This window comes from Branchiostoma floridae, chromosome 7 (assembly GCF_000003815.2).
Source record: "Branchiostoma floridae strain S238N-H82 chromosome 7, Bfl_VNyyK, whole genome shotgun sequence".
Lineage (NCBI taxonomy): Eukaryota > Metazoa > Chordata > Leptocardii > Amphioxiformes > Branchiostomatidae > Branchiostoma > Branchiostoma floridae.
In genome coordinates, this window is record NC_049985.1 from 17,978,080 (window position 1) to 17,994,582 (window position 16,503).

The 16,503-nt window shown below is 45.6% G+C and overlaps 1 protein-coding gene across 2 annotated transcripts in view; it reads left to right on the top strand.

Moving 5' to 3' along the window:
- The first annotated feature begins 3,010 nt into the window (after nt 1-3,010).
- Nucleotides 3,011-16,503, top strand: part of LOC118419175 — a 46,832-nt gene continuing 33,339 nt past the window's right edge. Inside the window, exons 1-5 of one of the 2 annotated variants that reach the window (XM_035825508.1) lie at nt 3,011-3,539; nt 3,834-3,938; nt 11,292-11,510; nt 11,858-12,011; nt 12,428-12,583. In XM_035825508.1, the coding sequence (XP_035681401.1) occupies nt 3,528-3,539; nt 3,834-3,938; nt 11,292-11,510; nt 11,858-12,011; nt 12,428-12,492 (555 nt within the window). In that variant the 5' untranslated portion in view covers nt 3,011-3,527 and the 3' untranslated portion in view covers nt 12,493-12,583. Of the gene's footprint in view, nt 3,540-3,833; nt 3,939-11,291; nt 11,511-11,857; nt 12,012-12,427; nt 12,584-16,503 lie in introns of those variants that run through there. The other variant, XM_035825507.1, reaches the window with a different exon arrangement.

Here is a 16,503-nt window from a genome sequence, read left to right on the forward strand (position 1 = left end):
AAAGGCTACAAAGACAATAGTTATCTAAAATAAAGTTATGCGTTACATTGAATGTTTGATGCAAGACCGGTGTAGCAGACTATGTGTAAGAGTAATCATTATGTACTCATTCCCTTATATGGAATATCTGCTGTAAGACCGGTGTAGCAGACTGTGTGAGAGTCACCATTATGTACACCTGCCCTTATATGGAATATCTGCTGTAAGACCGGTGTAGCAGACTGTGTGTAAGAGTCACATTATGTACACCTGCCCTTATATGGAATATCTGCTGTAAGGCCGGTGTAACAGACTGTGTGTGAGAGTCGCCATTATGTACACCTGCCCTTATATGGAATATTTGCTGTAAGACCGGTGTAGCAGACTGTGTGAGAGAGTCACCATTATGTACACCTGCCCTTATATGGAATGTTTGCTGTAAGACCGGTGTAGCAGACTGTGTGTGAGAGTCACCATTATGTACACCTGCCCTTATATGGAATATCTGCCGTAAGACCGGTGTAGCAGACTGAGTGTGAGAGTCACCATTATGTACACCTGTCCTTATATGGAATATCTGCTGTAAGACCGGTGTAGCAGACTGTGTGAGAGTCACCATTATGTACACCTGCCCTTATATGGAATATTTGCTGTAAGACCGGTGTAGCAGACTGTGTGTGAGAGTCACCATTATGTACACCTGTCCTTATATGGAATATTTGCTGTAAGACCGGTGTAGCAGACAGTGTGTGAGAGTCACCATTATGTACACCCGCCCTTATATGGAATATCTGCTGTAAGACCGGTGTAGCAGACTGTGTGAGAGTCACCATTATGTACACCTGTCCTTATATGGAATATCTGCTGTAAGACCGGTGTAGCTGACTGTGTATGAGAGTCACCATTATGTACACCTGCCCTTATATGGAATATTTGCTGTAAGACCGGTGTAGCAGACTGTGTGAGAGTCACCATTATGTACACCTGCCCTTATATGGAATATCTGCTGTAAGACCGGTGTAACAGACTGTGTGTGAGAGTCACCATTATGTACACCTACCCTTATATGGAATATCTGCTGTAAGACTGGTGTAACAGACTGTGTGTGAGAGTCACCATTATGTACACCTGCCCTTATATGGAATATTTGCTGTAGGACCGGTGTAGCAGACTGTGTGTGAGAGTCACCATTATGTACACCTGCCCTTATATGGAATATCTGCTGTAGGACCGGTGTAGCAGACTGTGTGTGAGAGTTACCATTATGTACACCTGCCCTTATAAGTCGAACACGTAAATGAATAACATATCCTGGGGTCAATGACCCTTGACACAGTCACGGCTGTCGCTTCATTAAAAAAAGGCAGATTTTTGTTTGAACATTTATTTATTAATGAAAGCTCAAATCAGCCTGCAGGCCGCTTTTCATTGAGGTCATGTGGGAAGAGGGTCAAATAAAGTATATAACAGACATACAGACTTGAACTAGCGGCTGCCAATGGTGCTGCAGCCAAACGTTCGGGTTTTCTATCTCGTTCATCGGTAGAGTCGTTCTCACAACTCCCTTGCCGTCCATGACGACCTGTGTCTGTTAGGCAACGTTATACAGTAGCACATGTACATCCATATTACTGGTATATCCGTGTGTAAATACTGCATATCAAAGTGGATACAACATGCCTGGATAAACCATATTTGGAGTGTAGCACACTCTCACTCACTCGTCCCACGCACGTGCATTATTTGCGCGTCATACCTGAATAAATAGCACCGACAGCTTTTGTGTACGAGTTGAACAAAAGCTCAGAATGAATTTTAAAAGTCGGCCACAGTAACTCGGGCATTCCTTATCCCGCGATATGACGGATTTTGGAGCACGCAGACTTTACGTGCTAGACTAGTACAGATCCGTGAGGCCAATAGGAAACACGGTCCCTGCTCCAAGTACAGTTTTCAGTATTGTGTAACGCGGATGTACGCGGGACGGCAAGTGTGGCATATTACAACGCCACACAACGGACACAGTGTTGCAGATATTAAACCTCCACCAGTTTCATTTCATCCTGGGAGGGTCCAGTTATAGTGTGTGTACAAACAGACTTAAGGTTCAGTATCAATATCTCCTAGAGGCGGCCCGCTTGCGCCCGTGTACCGGCCTGTGACGGCGTCTGAGAGAGAGCCAGCTGCGTAGGTAAACATCCCGGTCAGGACGACAACAACAACATGGCGCACGCCGTGGATCCGGAGGTCCTGCGGGAGTACCGAGAGAACGGCGCCGTGTGTCTCAGGAACGTCTTCTCCCAGGAAGGGTAAGGTGACAGACGTCTCCTGTGTCTCACAGCCCCGGGCACGTCCCGACTCCGTTCTGTTCCGCCCCCCTCCCCCGTGTTTAAGGTTAAAGGTCCGACGATTATAAGTCACGACCTGACTTATGTTTTGGTTTATAAAGGCAAGGCGGTTAAAAGGGATGTCAGAGACAAAGGACTGGGATTGAAGTTACGACAGCTTCAGTCTGCATGCTCTTTTCCGTAAGGCGTAGACAACCTATTTTTATTTCCCGTAACTCGTAGGGAAAACCATCTTATCTACGTAATTCGTAGCGAGGCGACCAAATTTAGCGTAATTGCCTTCCTTGTTTTAGCGTAATATGTAGTTTTTTTTTCTGAATTCAGCGTAAATCGTTGTCGGGACCCCCATTCAGACCCTCCTACCTGGCAGAAGACTGACTCTCTGACTCTAATCTAGAGGTAAAGTTGGCTGTACAGTAGCGTACTGTACGGTACTGTCACAGTGTGCGTGGCAACGTTACCGGTTATGCACGTAAAAATATCGATATAAACAAATATCGATATAAATTTATTTATTTGGGAAGGAGGAGTTCCACGACCTCATACCTCCGCCAGATGACTTGAACCCTTACGACTGACGCATTGTAAATGTTTCTCATTGACTATGCAAATTGTAACGCTTGTTCAACTTTATCTACGGAGTGACCTAACATCCGTTGTTTGTTTTTCTAAACGGGGAGATAAGGAATAGCAAATCGGCCGGTGGTCTCAAGCTGCTATATTTTGACTATATCATAATTTGAAACCAGTCAGTCGACTTGATATCTCTTAATATCCCGTTTTAAAAACACGAATACATGTTACCCCACCGATGAAATTGGACTAAGGTTTTACACATTTCATCAGTCAAATTCTCAACCCTAATTACAAAGTTATACAAAGAAATCAAAGTCTTATCTAAGCCCCTTTGTAGCATAACTTCATTGAATATGTAAGAATAACAGAGCAGTGGTTTGTAAAGCTAGACCATATGAAGGTAAACACATGTATATGTTACCTTTCTAGTTTACATTTATCGCTGCTGCTCTCTCCACGCCAGGTATCGAGAAGAACAAGACCCACCCGAGCCGCTACAGCGAGAGTCTGGTGGGGGAGGGCGGGCCCGGGGCTTATTTTAACGACTACTGCAACTGGCGGAGCATCCCGGAGTTTCAGGACTTTGTATACAACAGCCCTGCTGCGCACATAGCCGCCCAGCTCATGGACTCACAGGTAAGACCTGGCTTTGGTTGGGATATGAAAGCCAGTGTAAGGAGAAAAATCCCCCCCCCAGCACATTTACTATCTGTGTTTGTATCTAGCACTGTAAAAATAAGTTACTAAAATGAGTTCAGTGTTACATTACCCTTGTCTGTCGAAATGCATGTAAGAAATATCAATATCGAAGTGTCTCGCTGTCTTAATTTTGTTCTTTCTCGCCATGTTGAATTATGAGGATACATTACTGATACCATGCCACGGATGAATAGATACTATCAGATCATAGACATCTGCTGTAATTTTCAGACGGCCATTTTCTACCACGAGCACGTCCTGACGAAGGATCCGGGGACGTACAAGACCACGCCCTGGCACCACGACCAGTCCTACTATCCCGTGGACGGTGACAAGGTAAGGGGACTAATTTTCGAACTTGTCGAAGAACTTTAATCAAAGAAAGTGCGAGAGCCCAGTTGTCAAATAACAGACAAGGCGTTAAAACATTTTATATAGACAAATCTCCAACTAATGGCGGCTGTACAGGACAGGCGCGTCTCCCGAACTGGCACGTACGCTGGGGGGGGGGGGGGTGTTCGAATCCGCAGCCCGATGGCACACAAAGTCTTGCCTGCACGTTAAGTTCTACGGCGTGTCTGCGTGCTCCAAAACCCGTCAGATTCCCTACGAGTTAGTACGGAGGCGGTACTTACCACTTACGGATCCCAAAAGATTCCCCAGGTTTTGGCGTGTAGACAGCACGTATTTGCATGTACGGCGGGTTGTGCCCTTAGCGTAACGGAGTCACGTCTGTCTGAAATGTTGTCTAACCAGTCGGTAATTACCGGAGGTACTGAACTTTCGAACTGTCAAAGACCCACCGCTGACGTGGGAGGCGACAAATGAGGTCGATAAACATCGTGTGACGTCACCGCAGGGTGTTTGGCCCAGGAGCCAGAGGTCCTGGGTTCAAATCATGTCATGCTACCGATATTGTACCCTTGGTAAGGCCTACGTAACATTTCCTAATCCGGGCCTGGGCGGGCTGTTCGCGGAAATGAAAAATTAAAGTTTATGCAAATAAATATGCACAAGGCATGCTGTTGAATTATTTTGGGTCCGTTTCTTCCGACTTCCGACCAAGGATGGAAGGGGTTCCTCCTACCCCTGTCTCGTGCGTCATGCCCGAACATGCCCCTAAGGCCTTTCAATGCTACTAGCCGCAGCTAGGTACTCATTTACACCTGAGTTAAGTGAGAAAAGTCGTGTAGAGCTCCTTTCCCACGGGCCCCAAATCGGTGGTACAGCGGGATTCGAACTCAGACCTCTTGGGCCGGAGCTCAATGCGCTGCCGATCGCGCCCCTCGATCACACTCATCTCCTTTATTTCACCTAAAAATCAACACAGCACGTCCGAGATCAAAAATACCGGTAGGCAAAAGGTGACTCCTGCAGCACCGAGGTCAACCACCAGGAGTCCAAAAATTGACCTTCACCGTCAGGATCACCACACCTACTAAAATTACGATTAAAAATATCGTAATTCCTACAGCGAGGTCTCAAACAATACATTCATCTTCATAAGTGTAATAATGATAAAAACGATAACGATATTGACAAAAAAATATGTTTGCTTTACACATGAAGCCGCAAGTTCTCTTCGAACTGACGTCAGGTTTTATGTCGATATAGAGAAGAGCATACAGTTTGCCATGGGCATGGCTTTAGTGGCACACTGATATGATGCATTTATGGGATGCCATGAAATGTAAAGTAAGGTTATTAAACAGGCAGCCAATATTTGTGAGCCAATGCAGATATTTCTCACCCCCTCTTGCCTAAGACATAAAGTAAAGTCTTAAAGTAATAGACTCCAACTAAGAAATGACGACAAGCGAAGTGCCTTTTCGGTACAGTTATATTAGGGCTTGTAGATAACAGTCGTGATCGACAATTGAAGTTTCAGGGAACGAAATTAACTCTTCATTGTATCTGTGGTTTGGGTAGCTCAGCCTATGTTGAATGACAAAGTACTAGTATTTGTATAACTTGTTCACTCAACACAGCCAGTTTTTAAATTCAGCAGAAGTATCAGTTCATTCACTGTCATCGTCTTGGACACTTATTGGTTTTTCATAGCTTTCACTATCCACAATGTCGGTTCTTACAACATTGATTTTCCTCCATCTCACTCTTTCTATTTGCTGTGTAGAGCTCAGGCAATACTCCTAACTGACTTGCTTTCTTTGTAATTATTCCATATAATGTAATGATATGGCAAGACAAATTTGTGACGTAGTTTATACGGTTCAACGGCTTTATTCTAATCACGGAGGGTACCCCTACATTTTTTAATGTTTTGATGTATTTTTACAACGTTGGGATGTGCCGGCCCATACATAACTTTCATCATTTTTACTGACTGTTCAAAGTAGCTCAGAGCTTTACTCTGATTACCGAGGTTATTCCAACAGCCTCCAATGTTGTTAAGTGATGCAGCAATATCGGGATGCGCTGTTATTTCACCATAGATAGTTTTCTCCATCTTCAGTGACTGTTCGTGATACCTGGTAGCTTTCATCTTATTGCCAAGGTCACTCCAACAGTTTCCAATGTTGTTAAGTGATTGGGCAATATCGGGATGTGATGTTGTTTCACCATAGATAGTTTTCCTCATCTTCAGTGACTGTTCGTAATACCAGATAGCTTTCCTCTTATCGCCAAGGTCGCTCCAACAGCTTCCAATGTTGTTAAGCGATCCAGCGATATCGGGATGTGATGTTGTTTCGCCATAGATAGCTTTCATCATCTTGAGTGACTGTTCGTAATACCAAATAGATTTTCTCTTATCGCCAAGGTCACTCCAACAGTTTCCAATGTTGTTAAGTGATGAAGCAATATCGGGATGTACTGTTGTTTCGCCATAGATAGATTTCCTCATCTTTAGTGACTGTTCGAAATACCTGAGAGCTTTCCTCTTATCGCCAAGGTCACTCCAACAGTTTCCAATGTTGTTAAGTGATGAAGCAATATCGGGATGTACTGTTGTTTCGCCATAGACAGCTTTCCACATCTTCAGTGACTGTTCGTAATACCCGAGAGCTTTCCTATTGTCACCAAGGACAAGGTCACGCCAACAGTTTCCAATGTTGTTCAGTGATGAAGCAATATTGGGATGTGCTGTTGTTTCGCCATAGACAGCTTTCCACATCTTCAGTGACTGTTCGTAATACCCGAGAGCTTTCCTATTGTCACCAAGGACAAGGTCACGCCAACAGTTTCCAATGTTGTTCAGTGATGAAGCAATATTGGGATGTGCTGTTGTTTCGCCATAGACAGCTTTCCACATCTTCAGTGACTGTTCGTAATACCCGAGAGCTTTCCTCTTATCGCCAAGGCCACTCCAACAGCTTCCAATGTTGTTCAGTGATGAAGCAATATTGGGATGTGCTGTTGTTTCGCCATAGACAGCTTTCATCATTTTCAGTGACTGTTCGAGATAAATGAGGGCTTCACTTTGGTCGCCAAGTTTACTCCTACATAATCCAATGTTTGCAAGCGATGAGGCGATGCAAGTATTCTCTTTGCTTTCTCCATAAAGATTATTTCCAACTCTGAGTGCCCGCCTGTAGCAGCTCATTGCCTTCTCAAACTTACCGAGCTTTTGGAAGACCTCTCCTAACTCGAAAAGTATTTCAAACTGTTTCTCCTCGTCACTGCCTGCCTCTTCCATAGCCGCTTCATACTGTGGAATGGATGCATCTAAATGGAAGAGCTCTTTTGTAATTCGGCCCCTTGTTAGCGATGAGTTGTCAAAAATTGCGTTCTGAAATATTTTTTTCCTTTGACTTTCTCTTCCAACTGTCTCCGCAATGCATGTTTTTAATGGAATGGCAGTGTAGTAGTACCTGAACAGCATTTTTGAGTCAGGTATGTAGAAAACTGACTGAACGAAAGTGTCGTCTATGTCATGTTTATCCAGTTGGGTTTTCATCTCAGTGAGAGGAGACAGTCTGTCCTTCTGTCCTCCGTTGGCGATGTACGTTCTTAACCGCAGCTCCGCTGAGATGCTGATCAGTACAGTCAAGTGGTGAGCATCTTCCTCACTGATCCGCCTTGTCTTCTGTAACTCTTCGATCCTTCCCCACACACTGGGAATCTCGATACCACAGCAAGTACTCAACACGTCGACGGCTACGCTAGGAAAACGGTATATTTCTTTCTTAACATCCAGAAGTTGCCCCGTTGGCTCAACATTAGCTAGTTGCTGAATATTATCCCTCAGTACTAGCATTGCTGACAGTCGTCCAAGATCAGCTGAACGATCTACGCTTCTGTTGACTCTGTCCGCATATTCGTCCACCAAAGACTCGTCTCCTGTTAAGTAGGTCACCCGTCTGAGGATGTCTGACAGGTGATAGCCTTCCGCCAGGGCAATGTGCAGATCTTGATATTCCGCTAACTTTGCAGGAGTCTGGATGAGACTAACGGGATCCTTGGTTCTGGTTTTGTCTCTTCCAAAAGGAGTCTTAGAAGCCCACGGCATGAAACCGTCGAAGGCGAAGCCGCGAGGTGTGACGGAGTCAAAGAACCAATCTTTCTCTGGGTCTTCCGAGAGGAAGTCGTTGAGTGACGGGATGGCCATGGCTGGGAGGATGGTTTCCCCAAGGTTGATGACTTTTAGATGTAAGTAGTGTGTGAGGTTTAGGAAGTACCTCCGTGTATCATCATCATCCTTCCCTTCCTCAATCAGAATGGCGAACTCCAGGTCGGAATATGGCGTGACCAGTTCTGTGGCCTGTGACCCCAGCCCGATGAAAGCGTACTTACACGGAGGAGGACCAAGCTTTGCAATACATTCATCTGTCAGTACTTGGATGAACTCTTGTCTGTCAGCTGTGATCGTCTTGAACAAGTTCTTGATAGCTTCAGCTCGTTTGATCTCTACTTCTCTCACGACGGGATCATCTTCATCAAACTGATAAGGGTTGTGTTCCTGATGAATTGTGTCTAGCTGAGATTTTACCCGGGCGCGCATGTTGTCCAGCTCCTTTATGTGATCTAACGCGCTGCTGTACGGACACGGTTCACAGTGTATGTTACAGGTCTTCCTAAGAAACTGCCTCTCTGTTTCTTGCAGCCTTGTTACCATGTTTTGTTTGTCTCCATCTGTCCGTGCCATGGAGGCGTTATACAGAGCTGCTGCCTGTGTGAATGCCCTACCTTCTTCTGTCCGCTTACCCCGCTCGACGTAGACGTCACCCAACCTGCACAGGCAGTCGGCTTCTCTGGCCTTGTCGGGCTTATAGCGATCTGTAGGAATAACGTCGAATGATATCAGGATTAGTCAAGCTGCATTCTGCTGTGTTCTATCGCTATATTGAAGGCTAATGTTTTAAGTAGCAAAAATATGGACAAGATTTATTGTACAAATAACATTTCAATTTGTAATTTCAATAATATCAATATTATCTAACAAATATAACACGTAAAGCTTAACAAAACAAAACAAAACCTGACATAATACTGGAGATTATAATTTTAATTTGTTTGGGTACTCGGCTGCAACAGTAGCTTCAAATAAGACGACGTGTTATGATTATATGATAATGTATAACAGACCGTGAACCAGCTTCAGGGCGGCTGCCAGGTTCTGCTCTGCTGCGTCCAGGTCTCCATTTCCCACGTCACGGTCTGCCGTCTGGAGGTACCTGTGGTAGGAGCTGACCGAGAAAACAAACGTAATGTGGTAGGAGCTGAAACCGACCAAACAAATCATTGTCTGCTCACTTTAACGGACTGAAATGATTTTGAATGAAAAGAGCAGTCCTCATGAATCCATCCATTGAAATTAAAACAACAAAACAACTACTTTCTCCTTCCTTAAACGGAAATGAGTTCTGCGAAGAAGTAAAGAGAATCTTTTATGCATCCATCTATTCGTATCGGTACATTAATTGCTCTGTCAAAACAGTTCTTCTTGAAATCGTTGTAAATCAACAGTATACACAAAAAAACATTAAGAAAATGCCCAAAACAACGAATGAGCACCAGCCTTCCCTGCACCTACTTGTAACGTCGGCACATTTCGTCATTGATAACGTCGCTAGAGGGCGCAGCTAAGAAGGGCGCGAAGTGGTCCTTCCGCTCTCGTTGTCGCTGCGCGCGTTGGGAATGACAGGAAGTCATGTACATGGAACACAGGTCATTCATTAGAAATAGATGAATAAATCAATGAATAAATCATTCAGTCATTAAATAAATAGATGAATAAATGAATGAATGAACCAACCCCAAACTCAGATTATTACATTAGTTTTGCATACGGTGCGAATAAAACGTCACCCTGCTTAACTCAGAAATTAAAAGGAGTCGGAGTCCAGCGTGTGTCGTGTTCGTTGCAGGTACGTCACCGGTGATTAATGTAAAGTCGTTAACGAATTGTGGAACTTCCCATCAACCCCCGATGTCTGTTTTGACACTAATTAGGTAATTGACCTCAATATTTACATAATCTATGCCTGGTGATGTGATCTCACAATTTACTTCCAATGGTAATAATGATTATTAGTAGAAATGTAGACATGATTTTTCATGTAGTGAAATATTGCTGCTTTTATCACTCACCTTGTTTCTAGTTGTGATTTCCTGCCTGATTTTTGCGGTGTGCAGTAAGCGGTGGACAAGGGCAACTGTTCCCAGTACGTTGTGACACCGCGCCAGTGCCTTGTTGTACAGAGCGGAAGCCCTGGTCAAGTCTCTAGTGTCTCTAGTTTCTGTTCCTCTTTTCAGGTACACGTCACCGAGACTTTTCATCGCTTCTGTTTCTAACATGCTGTTGTCGTTTACTATTCCATCTACCATCAACTGTGCGTATCCAACCAGCACAGAGTCTGTGTTACCACCGGCAGCCCATTTCTTGTCCAGGACTTGACACTTTATAGCCACCTGTGCAGGTGTAACCGTCTGTTCAGTTGACTGCTCCAGACCCTGTGGCCCCTTTGACGACACCCCTTGTAAAAGCCTCTCCGTGTATTCGTATCGGTGTTCTATACCTTCTCCCTGTTCCCGATGGTTACACCGGACCACAGCAGCCACGTAAAGCGCCAAGGCCATGTTGAACTTCCCTACGTCCTTCCCGAGCCTTCCCTTCTCCAAGTTCACGTCGCCCAGACTTTTGAGCATCTCCACTTCCGCCAGCCTGTCCATGTCAGCCATGGCGTCCACCAGAGCACGGAGGTAGCCTGTCTCCGCACGGGCTAGTCCGTACCTCCTGCCCTTCGCGTCCGCCTCACGGAGTTTCTCACAGACCCTCAACATGGCGGACGGCTAAGAGAACACCTGTAAAACTGCTAATCTTCACCTTGCATTAGCTTCGTGAGTCACCACGAAAGCGGAAGTCCCCAGGTGTGACGTCATCTGATAAGCGGGGGAGTCTGGGATGGGGGATTCCCCATTTGGAAGGTTCCATTGACAAATGATAGAGGAAAGATGGGGGACTTTCGTCCTATTGTCCACTATAGCCTCATATGACTTGAAGGAATCAAAATTACTTTCGAAAATGAGGACGCTTATTAACGTTTTACGTGAGTTTCTCACCGACCCTCAACATGGCGGAATTGTGCAAAGAAACGGATGTCTGTAATAAACATTGGCACACTTCTACACCTTGACTAGCTTTTAGCTTTATCATATGAATGTAAAGAAATCCAAGTTCAATGTCGTTTAACATGAATGAATGAATGAAAGTGAACCATTGTTCTGCAGGTGTGTTCTATATGGATGCCCGTTGACCCCGTTCCCATGGAGACGTGTGTGCAGTTCGTGCGCGGGTCGCAAGGGTGGGGCTGGTTCTACCCCAGGAAGTTCGCCACCACGCTCAACTACAGTCTGACGGGGGCCGACACAGGCAGCAAGACTTTCCGGGATGTCCCGGATATAGACGGGGACAGGGAAAAGTACGATATCCTCACCTGGGACGTGCAGGTATGTTTCACCTGGTCAAGTCCTGATCGATATACATGTACATGCATATATAAATGCATACAAATATAAGAAACGTGCACGATGCGCCGTCGTTTTCTGTTCTAAGCTGTTCTGACCACGGCACGTGACGTCTCGCGGTCTGAGTGATTGGTCATTCGAAACTGAGGAAGGCCGAAGTTTCTTGGTGTCGCCGGAACTCAGTTTAGCTGTTTACAAGGTGATGTTGTTTATCTATCTATTTGTTTGTTTGTTTGTAGCCCGGAGACTGCATCGCCCACGAACCCGTCCCCGGCCCTGCCCAGGGTTGTTTACTGTGTGACGTAGTTTGTTTGTTTGTTTGTTTGTAGCCCGGAGACTGTATCGTGTTCCACATGAAGACCCTACACGGCGCGCCCGCCAACCCGTCCCTGTCTCTGCGCAGGCGCGTGGTCTCCACACGGTGGGTGGGAGATGACGCAGTGCTGGCCGAGAGGCCCTGGGAAGTCTCTCCGCCAATCACAGGTGAGTTTGGGAAGTCTCTCCACCAATCACAGGTGAGTTTGGGAAGTCTCTCCGCCAATCACAGGTGAGTTTGGGAAGTCTCTCCGCCAATCACAGGTGAGTTTGGGAAGTCTCGCCGCCAATCATAGGTGAGTTTGTGAAGTCTTTCAACCAATCACAGGTCAGTTGGGGAAGTCTCTCCACCAATCACAAGTGAGTTTGGGAAGTCTCTCCACCAATCACAGGTGGGCTATCACTGGAGTTTCGAGTCGGCGTTTGTCCCCTTTGCGTCGGAGAAATGTGGAGAAGTTTCAAGAGAATTTCTCAGGTGGAATGAATCTATAAATATTGTACATAGCGTTTGTCTTCTCTGTCATGGCCAGTGGAAGAGTGGAGCTCTTCAGTGAGCTGAACTGACCATGTTCTGTCCTCCACAGGGGGTCTTACATTCGGCGACAAGATGGCGTGCGACACCTTCCCGCTCATCTGGAAGCGAGACTGAGACTGACAAACTTTCTATCAATACGTCATCTCCAAGCAGATGTTGGAAGTAATGCCGTCAGTCCATACTTTTTAGCGCAACAATTGATGAGAAGACGTGATGACGACACACTCATGCCCATAGCTTATGTTCGTGTCGTCATCAAAACAAAAGACTTTACAAAAGTACATAGAAACAAAAAAGACAAGCAAAGCACCAGAAGTAATGTGAGATAAACAGCAAAGCTGCCAAACTCATATAGAATTTAAGAAAAATGATATTTGTATACAGGTAAATTGTTTGCCGGTTCCGTATTTTATTGATTTTTTATTCTTTAACTTGATCATAACAAGTAGCTATGATAATTTTGAAATATTGATAATAATAATACAACTGTGCAATGGCGGTCAGAAGCGTAAAAGCGTATATATCGATCACCCTTTAACAAGGAACTATCTCCTTAATCCACATGAAATAAATCAAATAAAGCAGCATATTACATATATACTACATCGACCTGGAATGGAACAAATGCTACAAAGACGATAGTTATCTAATATAATGGTTTGCTTTGAATTGAATGTTTTCTGTAAGACCAGTGTAGCAGACTGTGTGTAAGAGTAATCATTATGTACTCATTCCCTTATATGGAATATCTGCTGTAAGACCGGTGTAGCAGACTGTGTGTGAGAGTCACCATTATGTACACCTGCCCTTATATGGAATATCTGCTGTAAGTCCGGTGTAACAGACTGTGTGTGAGAGTCAACATTATGTACACCTGCCCTTATATGGAATATCTGCTGTAAGTCCGGTGTAACAGACTGTGTGTGAGAGTTAGCATTATGTACTCCTGCCCTTATATGGAATGTTTGCTGTAAGACCGGTGTAACAGACTGTGTGTGAGAGTCACCATTATGTACACGTGCCCTTATATCTGTATCTGTATCTGTATCTATATAGCCAGTATAACCGCCATTCGGCGTAACACACCAGCTTCGCAGGCACGCGGCGCGGCAGCAGCTGGTTATATTACACTGAACGATCCGTGCACACCTAACTTTTGCACATCTGTCTGCAAGCGTTCTTTAAAACTATCCAGAGAAGATGCCCCTACTGTACTTGGCGATAACAAATTCCAATCTACGATAGTTCTGGGAAAATACGAATATTTGAACACATCAATCCTAGCTTGGAAACTCTGGTACTTGAAGTCATGGCTGTTTCTTGTTCTTTTTTGAGCTGGTATTAGATACTTATCAGTTGGTACGTCCACCAGCTTATTGGTCATTTTGTACATCATGCAAAGTCTGGACATTTTCCTTCTGTCTTCAAGTGATGTCCACTGTAGATCTGTTTTCATTTTGGTAACACTAGCATCCCTGTTGTTAGTTGTTTGTACAGAATCGGGCAGCTTGGTTCTGTACCCTTTCAAGTTTATCTTTGTCTTTCTTTGTATACGGATCCCATACTGTTGCAGCATATTCAAGGTTAGGTCTTACCAGTGACGTGTATGCAAGTGATTTTACCCTGGCTGGGCATGCCCACAAGTTACGTTTGATCACTCCCAATGTCTGTTTAGCCTTGGTTGTTATTTTGTTAACATGCACACCCCACTTCAGCCCAGTTGTTAACGTAACACCTAGGTATGGGTGGCTTTTTGTGGTTGCTAATGTCTGACCACAAAACTGGTAAGGGGACACATTTGGTGTGCGTTTGTTCGTTATATGGAATATCTGTTGTAATACCGGTGTAGCAGACTGTGTGTGAGAGTCACCATTATGTACACCTGCCCTTATATGGAATATCTGCTGTAAGACCGGTGTAGCAGACTGTGTGTGAGAGTCACCATTATGTACACCTGCCCTTATATGGAATATCTGCTGTAAGACCGGTGTAGCAGACTGTATCCTATTTGTCCTGGTCATCTATCCGCCCTCCGTTATAAAGTGATGGGGAATCGTCGTCTGGAGCCTGAAGTCACCTATGCGCTGAGACGACCGCCTAAAAGCGGGCGTCTAATTCCGCGCAAAGCAGAAAAACTTACCGAGGGCTGGGCGGGTGGGTCGCTTCAGGCTCCAGACGTGGTCGGAGGGCGGCCTGATGACTGACGAGATGCCTCTAATCTGCATATTTATACAATGGATGGATCACGTGTCTAACATCCGGGCGAATAGGCGACCAGAATAAATAGTATCCTATTTGTCCTGGTCATCTATCCGCCCTCCGTTATAAAGTGATGGGGAATCGTCGTCTTCCGCCTTTGCCCTCTCTGGCTTCAGAGCCTTTCCTTTCCTGTCACCTAATATCTTCCTCCGAAGACACTCTCCTAAGATATCTTCTCACTCCTTTTCCTGTTCACTCTTTCAAATCATCTCCTAACTTGTCCCTCTCTCAACTTCCCATCCTTATCCTCGCTCTTTCACATTTCTTCTCCCCTTACTCATCTTATCCCTTTCTTATTCCTCTCGAGTTGTCACCCTCACTTCATCTTGCCCTTCTCTAGACTTTATCGCTACGTAAAACCAAACATTCCTAAGTATTCTCTCTCGTTTACCCAACGCTAATCTACCCACTCTAATCTTACACATCGGTCAAACCATGAAGAGAAAACCAAACAAAACTGAACCGTGCTCTGCACTGCATCCGGTAAATCAGCGCTGTGCGATACAAAATCATTTGTGCACAAACGCACGTCAAGCTGCTCACCTCTGTCCTCTAAGCCCGTTTCCCGCGCACACTCATTAGCCAGGCCTCAGTCCGGCCCAGGACCTTACGCGTTTCCGCCTAACAAGTCATCCAGCCTTCCGCGGAAACCCATCGCACTGGATTAAGTCACAAAAGTAGGAAAAAAACGTACAATACTTCTCGGATCCTCCAGCTTTCCGCGGAACCCCTTCGCACTGGATGTCGTCACAGTGTGTCACGAGAGAAACGTGAACAATTTTTTTTTTCGGATCGCCCAGCTTTCAGCGGAAACCCGTCGCGCTGGAAGTGCCACACCGGCTAAAAAACAACTACATACTTTTCGGATCATTCAGCTTTCCGCGGCACCCCGTCGCACTGAATGATATGCCATCGTACTGAGAAAAGATACACCGTCTTACACCTTCTAGAATTCCCGCAATGGAAAGACGTTAGAAACGAGCGGATAAGTCGACTTGTTAATCACAAGGACGTCAGGCTAAAACAGGGTTACTCGAGTAATTCCGAACAATCCAGCATTCCGCGGCACCCCATCGCACTGGAAAACGACATTTCAAAAATCAAGAGAGGAAAGGGGGAAAAACTGCCTAACAGGGAAGCAAAAAAGACTCACAGTCCGTTCCTTGAGCTGCCGGTGAAGTTGGATGAGCTGGCGGGCTGGGCGGTGTTAGGGACCGGAGCGCCGGCCAGGCCTGATCCTCAAAACTGCTGTTCCTCAAAGCGCTGCGTCCTGAGGCCACCTCCTCGGATTCCCCGGTATCTGTTTTCAACAACTTTAAAGAGTAAAAGAAACAAGGTTTACAACAAAAACATCACAGCCTAACAGGTTCCTGGCGTGTCTTGACTCCTCTCTGCTGCTGTTGCTTGTGCCACCGAAAGGTCCCATGGCCGCACATCTGGCACGTGCATCTGGCGAGTTGATGGTGGCGCGTCCCGGAACTGGGCGGTGGTGTGTCCCGCGCATTCCTGTGTCGGAGGGGGAGAGCGTCAGACCTGTATGAACAACACGTGAACCATGAGACAGTGGGAAGGGACGGGTGCCGCCCAGCCCCCCACAAGCGGTCTAGGGTGCCGCGTACGCGGTTAGGACTGGGCCACGCGTGTCCACAACTCAGCCATCACGCCTTACAGGTGCACACTCATACACATGCAAACTAAAACAATGGTAGCAGACAACCCCATACACAGCCTCGACGTTCAAACTAGGAATGCAAAAGAAAAAATTCTACCTGGCCAGAAGACGGAAAAGACACCCAAATCGTACCAACTGCAGCCTTCCAAGCTCAGATGGGTTGGCTGAACGCTACGCCAGGCTCTCCCAGAAGG